At 36.0% G+C, this 7,888-nt stretch overlaps 1 protein-coding gene across 1 annotated transcript in view; it reads right to left on the reverse strand.

The window, feature by feature from the left end:
* LOC104494486 (tyrosine-protein phosphatase non-receptor type 3-like) overlaps window positions 1–7,888 on the reverse strand; it is a gene marked incomplete at both ends in the record, with an annotated part of 45,487 nt that overhangs the window by 24,685 nt on the left and 12,914 nt on the right. Inside the window, 2 exons of the mRNA XM_010137309.1 lie at window positions 1,131–1,303; window positions 3,969–4,032. Coding sequence (XP_010135611.1) covers window positions 1,131–1,303; window positions 3,969–4,032 — 237 coding nt within the window. The remainder of the gene's footprint in view (window positions 1–1,130; window positions 1,304–3,968; window positions 4,033–7,888) is intronic.

Below are 7,888 nucleotides of genomic sequence, written 5' to 3' on the forward strand. Positions count from 1 at the left end.
ATAACACATTTGTAGCTGAATTGCTGAGAAATGAAACAACAAAAAAAATCATCCAATGAAATAAATCAGTGGGACTGATACTTATAAAAAAAATCTAAAAGCCTTTAAGATGAAATAGCCAAACTACTTGAATATAATCTCCCACTTTAAACTAGTGATTTAATCTACTCAAGGTTTCAAAAAGATGTTTGACAAGGTCCCTTAAACCCATAAAGAAACTAAGGAGCTAGGGAATAGGGTCCTCACTTGGAGGAATCACCAGTTCACTTGAGTCATAAAAGTGATAATAGGAAAAAATGTTTCAGATCTATAGTAAAAAGGGTCATCAGTGAAATCTTGGGTAACTGTTGGGGGCTCTTTTGTCCAACATACTCATTAGAGATATAGATAAAAGAGTGAATGAAGTTTGCTGAAGATATTAATCACACAGGATGGCAAAAATAAAGGTCAGCTGTGAAGAAATGCAGAAGGACAAGAAGTCAAGTGACTAGACAATAAACTGGCAGATGAAGTTTAATGAGGTTAGAACCCAGTTGGTGTATATGGGAAGGAGTAATTCCATCTTCATATTGCAAAATGACAGCTCTAAAGCATTGCTTTTGGGGAACTAGATCTTTGCTATCACTATGAAAAAAACAGCTCCATGACTAGCAGAACCCAGTGAGACAACTAAAAGGTTAGAAGTGTCACAGAAGTGGTATCTTGAATAGTTGTATCCTGAATGGGACAAAGTTTTTCATCTCAATGTCAGTAGTAAGTGGTTGGTATGATACAGTCTAGAAATTGCCCTAACATATGAAACAGAGTGTGTACATGACACTAGGGGGTAAACACTTCAAAACAAATCTGTTCCGCAAAGTCTTACTGGATCATTAGCTATGTGACATTTTTACTGTCTAGTGGTTTCATACCTCAAACTGAAACAGCAAGCTGAAACAATACCAGTAAAACATATTCAAATACATTTTAATGAAATTACAGGAAATGTGCTATTGTAATGATACCACACTGCAGAAACCGGGACACAGCAGTGGGCAGAACTGAACCCTGCCGCTCCAACTCGAGCTATCACTAACAGAGCACCTCCCATTCCCATTACAAAGCAAAACTTGCTTTCACACAATACTTACTTTGCTGGATTTCTAGAACCCAGGGTCCAATAATGTGACAATATCTTTTTTTCATGAGGTAGTGACTTCTTTGCCTGAAAAAACGTGTGATGCTCTACACAGGATTTCCATAGATTTTTGCATGCTCTATAATTTAGCATGTTGAAGGCAACAATATGCTCTCTGGATTCACTCTGTAACAGTAGGAAATACCATGTTTCAATATATACAAGCAGATCAAACAGTTAACAAGCTTATAAATCAACAATAAAATTACTTTTAGCTCAAATAGGAAAAATGTATTTTGAAAAAAACCCCAACCCAGTGTATAGCAGATTTTGAGCTGGAGATAGCAAAAATAACCCCATGACTATATGAAATTCTAAACTACAAAACAGATATTGAAGCAATATTGAAAAACTACTAAGTACTTTAGTTCCTAATCCTTGCAGTGTTAATGACATATCTAAGTCTAGAGTGGTAAAGAATTTTTTAATATATGTGTGTAATGTTAAACAGCTAAATATAGTTTCAGGTTTCCAGTCAGATCTTGACCTCCAATAACAAACAAAACTTTTAAACATTCCATTAAGAGTGCAAGGTAGGAAAGAAACCCCTCCCAATCTTTGAATTCTAACTTTCTGCATAAGGCTTCAATTCAATAATGTTCTTTCAAGAGCAATAGCATGCAGAAAGCATCTGCTTGATAGCATTTCAGAAAATACTGAAGATGTTAACAGTGATCCATCTTGGGTGAAAGCAAGCTGTGATGGAACTGGAGCTGCTGCTACTGCTGTTCAAATCCAACCCTGCTTTCTGGATGATAACACGAGGCCACAATGAGCAGATCAAGAGGAAGCAAAACACAAAGCCTGTATGTCTTGGTGCAAACTCCTACTTGTAACTTCAGTGACAAAGTGCCAGTGAAACACAAATGTAAGACAATTTTGCCAGCCAGGTTTACACCAGTTTACCCAGCTGTAGCACTTATTGAGCTTTTTTCAGGTCCCAAGAGAGTTTTGTACAAGATACAGCTTTGGTAAGTTGATATAGTTATTGATGCAAAGAAAGTGGAATGAAAGGTAAATTGAACAAACATTAAGAATGCTGCCCTTCAAAGGTGACACAGGTCTCCAGAAAGAGAAATTAAATTAACAGCAGTCAAGTCTTCATGCAATAAACGCACACATTTTATATGATCTTTTAGTCCAGAGACTGTTATATATTGACACATAATTCTTCCATGTTCCAAAAAACCCCTGTAAGTTTACTCATTTTACTATCCACCGTTACTAATCACTCTCAGAGAAAGTTCTGTTCCTGTGTTTATTCTCACAGACATATGTGGGAATTGCTGTCCACAAGCTTGTCATATTTGTATACTTAAAGATATTTAGAGTTTAAAATGACTACTTACCAGTGAATTTTTAATCCTCAAATCTAGAAGGTAACATTTGCAAGTGTAATACAATTATACTCAGTGTAATACGAATACAATTACACTTTCGAGCTTGTAGAATGGTTTGCCAACCACTCGTTTCTTCATACAGTGAAGTACATATGAACAGACTGAGACAAGTTTGCATATAAACAATATATTTAGAAACTTACAGCTTGAAAAAAAAACTTAAGACCCCTCTGCAGTGGGTTAGGACACTCTCTCTCCAAAGAGAGAAGTGTCATTTATGCGTGTAAGCATTAGTGTAGGAATACTATCTCTAGATACTAACTTGGTTTACACATAAGCCCTGAGAAGGAAGAATGCGTGCATAATTGCACACTCCTCAAATTTGGAAGGTACCCACCAAACTGGAAAAAAAGAAAGCCAACCATTCTCCTTTTGGAAAAATCCTCCCTAGCAATCTGCATTCAGCAGAATCTCTAATGAATCTAGGTCAAGAAGTCTTCTTGTAACACAGCTCCTATCAGTTTAAAAGCTCATTTACTAATGCAAAGAGACTTCGTAACGTTTAGGTGTAAGTTAATGCTTACCTTTTATTATCTATTCAAGTTCTGTCCTCAACTGAATTAAATTATCTATCTGCTGGGCGCTAATTTCTGTGTTTTTTCTGTCATCTTGAATACTCTCTTTGTAAAAAGGTATCTTAATTTGTCTGTTCATATCATGGCAGCACAATACTGCAATCAAGATTTTTTTTCTCCTATTAAATAGACTGATATTACAACTGACTGCTCTGCAAAAAGAACACAGTATTATGAAGATTCTTCACAGCAGAAAAAAATCTACATCGGTTTTATCAACTATCTTCATATATTTTGCCAACTTCTAAAGCCCTTCATGTTACATGCAGCAGAAGGTGCGCTATCCCCCTTTCCAACCTCATGTCTTTCAGCTGCAGAGCTCCTTTTCTCCAGGACCTTCCTTTCTTCCATAAGGAAGCTCTCCCCTAAGCCCCACAAGCAAAAGGGACCTCACAAAGTCCTCTTAGGTGAGATAAGCAGCTGTTCAGTAAATTCACTGCATTGAGTGACTCTACAGGGTAGAGAGACCATCAAGGAAAAGAGCAGCAGATACTGGCAAGAAAAAGGAAATATGCCAGGTTACTAAATACTAGAGAAAGGATGAAGATCTGCATTTCTCCCAACCCTTCAAGGCAGAAGAAACCTGCATGGGAAAAATACAGTCCAACAGAATGAATGTGGAAGAATTCAGTGTTGGAAAGGAAACAAGAACAGGAAACACAACAAGGATAAGAGGACCAGAACAGCAAGAGCAAGCTAACAAAACAGAAAGGCAAGTTACCACAACGAGGCCTTGATCACCATTTTGTTGTCTTAACATTTGAGGCAAAAAATTGAATGTGACAACTTGAGCAAAAAAATTAGATGATTACTTACATGTTTTTGCCGTTGTTGTATAAAAAACTTTTTCCTTTTAAAGGAAATTTTTAATATGTTCACCCTAAAAGAAAGAAACAGACCACGAAATACTAAACAATGTTTAGAGGGATAAAACAATGAAAAATAATACCATGTACAATGAGCCTAAAAGATTATTGCTGTTAAATATTCAATTAATAACATGCATCATCTCCTGCGTTAAGCGGCAAATAGATGTCAAGAAACTCAAAGGAAAAATTTTAGCTAAGAAGGAAAGGCCTTCAGAAAATTGAGATTCTTCTTCATTTACTCTTTAAATAGTTCACATAGCAATTCTCTCCCACCAAATCTATTCTTGCAGCAAAAACTTGATGACATCCTTTACTAAGCTGCACAAATGTTGAATGTGTCAAGTCTGTATAACATAAGAATCATATGACAACTGTGACTAAAGGAACAAAATTTAAGACCCTAATCACATGACCAAGTTGGTCATATAGCATCTGAAATTTCCAAGATTTCACAGAATTGGCTTCATAATGTTAAAAATATCATGTACTCATATTAATAACTAAACAAACACTGTAGTTAAAATCGTAACTGTAGAAGGATGAAAACTGTAATGAATGTTAATACAGTTTTCACTTACATTATTAACATTGCTACATAATTTATGTGGTAACTTTATACAGTACCAAACACCTCTTTTCTATATATACATAGTATGAATAAAGATTTTCTAAGGTCGGGATTACAATTCGAATTGGTGCTCAAGCAATTTTGATTTTAATTACATGCTTATCAGTTTTGCTAAATTAAACAAACTTCTAGGCACCCACACACCTTCCTACAGTAAAACAAGATTTGTCTAAAATACCTACATTTTCTCTGCAATACTTCTACTTCAATAACTGAAAACCTACACATTTTAGAAAAAGAAAGCTGTGATCATCTAGAATCATATGGATGCCTTGGGAAAGCTACTTAAGGTCTGATGAAGTTGTTATCTGCCTGAAAAAAAACATGAGAAGGTTTTGGAAGTTTTCTGCTAATAGTCTCAGAATATTCTCATCAACTGATAATGTTTCACAGCACCTTATATTTCAGCAGGTATGAACTATATTGAAGGTTTTTGCATCACTCTCAGCAAGTGGGATAATGGCATATCATTCATTCCCCACTGCCTAAGAGAGCCCTGCACTTCAGTTATGGAGGAACATCCTTCATTGATATAGGAGAGTATATTTGCCAGTTACAAACAAGAAAGGTAATGGAATGAACGATCTCCCCTCCTGCATAAAAGAGGAGGAAAACTGAATGTGTGTCTGTTTCTAAAAATGTTTTTATCCATCCATTACAGAACCACAAAGGAACACTATTCTTTGGCAACCAGGCAAATTGTAATGGAAAGTTGAAATCACATCCACCTCTCCTTTTAGGTCAACTCTTGAAATACTTGTGCCATTTGACTTGCTACCTCAAATGGTCATGATCTGTATTGCTCACCTAAAAGTTCTAGATTCTGAACTTCCCAATAAGTCATGTAACTTTCAGTTGTACTTATTAAGCTGCAAATCGCTTATATATAAATATTTTCTTAATCCTAGTGCTACCCTGCCTGAACTAGTACCACTCAAGTTTTGTGCTTCTGGTTCTTTCTAACCACATTTCTTGACTTAGATTAAACTTCAAGGAGTAAGGTTTTGGAGCCATTCTCAGTTCATACAGCTGCTGTCCTAGTGTATTCTTCCCTAACATAGAGCCAGCAGAAATGCAGGACACAGAAAACTAACCTTGCAGATTAAGTGAAAAACCTTCCCAATCTACCCAACAAAAAGGTAGCCGATCACCAAAAATACCCAAACTCTCTCAAACTGTCTCAAAATGTCTCAAACTGTCTCCTCTGCCTTGCCTTTTTTTTTTGAAAACATGATCCATTGCATGGACAACATAATCACTTCAAGCCACATTTGGGCTTTAAGTCTCTTTATTTTGATACTCCTTTAAGTAGAGCATCCTCTCAATTCCATTCATTCTTCTTAAAGCACGACTAAACTTATTTAATTCAGCGAAAAAGAACACTTGCTAATCTGACAGTTTTACTTAACATTAACTAAAAATCACTTGCAACGTTACGCCTACAAGTTGAGTGAATATTCACATATAAAAGAATCCACAAAAAATCCAAGAGATTAAGGTATCAAAGGATTTAGATTTCACAAGCGCTTGAATATGCCACATCCAAAACACGATCTGAATAAATTTAGTTACTCTTATTCTAACCGGTAGCTCAGCAGTACTTATCACTCTCCAATAATCTGTCCAGTGACTAGACAACATTCACAAATCCTTAAATTTCACAGTTTACTTGTAAAACGCTCAATACTTGTGGCATATTAATAATGATACATCTTTTGGGCTGTGCCTTCTTATAATTCACAAGGGTCAGAACAGATTTGTCACTTAATGGGTAACAGAATTATTAACTTCTGATCAATTTGGCAGTTCTGCCCTAGCACTTAGTACTAACAGTTTGTGTTTTTGACTTGAAGAAAAACCTGTTTATTTAGCTGTAAGTCTTATACTTAACCATTGGAAGATTCAGCAGGCAAGGTTCTGCCAAATTTGCTATGTAAGACTGCCGAGTTCATTTTTAAATTTTAACTAGCAATGCAGAATGAATTCCTCTAGCAGTTTCTCTGAAGTTTTCAAAGCAAAGAAACTGCATACACTGAATAGCATTTAATACATAACCTTAATTGCTGCTGATGTTGAGTGATTGCATGTTTTTGCCATTAAGATAATATTTTACTTGCAAAATGAATTTAGAAATTATCACAAAACAGTCGAGCATCCCCAAGAATAACTTCCCAGAACATATAAAATACTGCATTAAATCCAGAGTTTTTTTAAACCTGCCTTGACTTGCATTGCCTCTGACTGATCAGTCAGCTCCTTATGTAGGTTGCTTTGATTGAAAATCCTTCTTTTGCCAAGGCAGTACTCTCTCACTGCCTCTGCTCCTGAAAACTTTTGGTCCCCTTTGACTACTACCATATGGCATAGTTGTATTGTTGTCATCCACTAATGCTGCAAAGTATTTTACTTAGTTTCGAAAAGAGCGCTTTGATGGTGTTTGCTGCCACCTTGAGTTCTACCACTTTTATGGTGAAGCTTGCTAAGCCCATATTACTACAAATGGTGTTACATAAAAAGCCTAAATACCATTTCAATTATCTTTTTTTTCATTTCATTCTCAGGCATAATCATTCTGTAGGGAATCTCCTTACCTGCACATATTCAGCCAACCAAGATACGTTAAAACTGCAGGCATTACAGAAATATATCCTGTTCTGACGTCTAAAAAAGAAATTGAAAGTGTATACTATCCTGCTCTCTGCAGGGGTGTGGGACTAGATGGCCTTTAAAGACCCCTTTCAACACAAACCATTCTATGAAATACAGCACAAGCTAGTCTGCTCTGGTGACTTGAATTGTTTGCTTTGGTTGGTTTTTTGGGGGTTTTTGTTTGGTTGGTTTGGGGTTTGTTTTTTTTTTTTTTTGCGGGGGTGGGAGCAGGAAACAGACACCATTCCTGCATGAAGAATGACTAATTTATTCAAGAAACCAGAAATAAAATAATAAAATATCAAACAGTTAGCCCCTATGTAGTGAGTTTTAATTCCTTTCAAATTGAGAGGATGTTTTTAGAGACTAGGAAAGCTTGGAACAATTGCATTAGCTGTCAACTGAAAATATCGCTGTCTAACCCTCATATTTTAGAGCAGAAATTTTTTTTCCTCTCAATTTGTTTTTGGAAATGAGAATAGGTTTTCGTGAAGGATGTATTAGCATCTGTGATTTATTCCTCTGTGCTCTCCAGAAGTAGAAGTAGCACAGGAAGTTGTGGATTCCTCCTGCCTTGTGTGCTATAAAGC

The sequence above is a fragment of the Buceros rhinoceros genome, unplaced genomic scaffold (genome assembly GCF_000710305.1).
Source record: "Buceros rhinoceros silvestris isolate BGI_N320 unplaced genomic scaffold, ASM71030v1 scaffold31105, whole genome shotgun sequence".
Lineage (NCBI taxonomy): Eukaryota > Metazoa > Chordata > Aves > Bucerotiformes > Bucerotidae > Buceros > Buceros rhinoceros.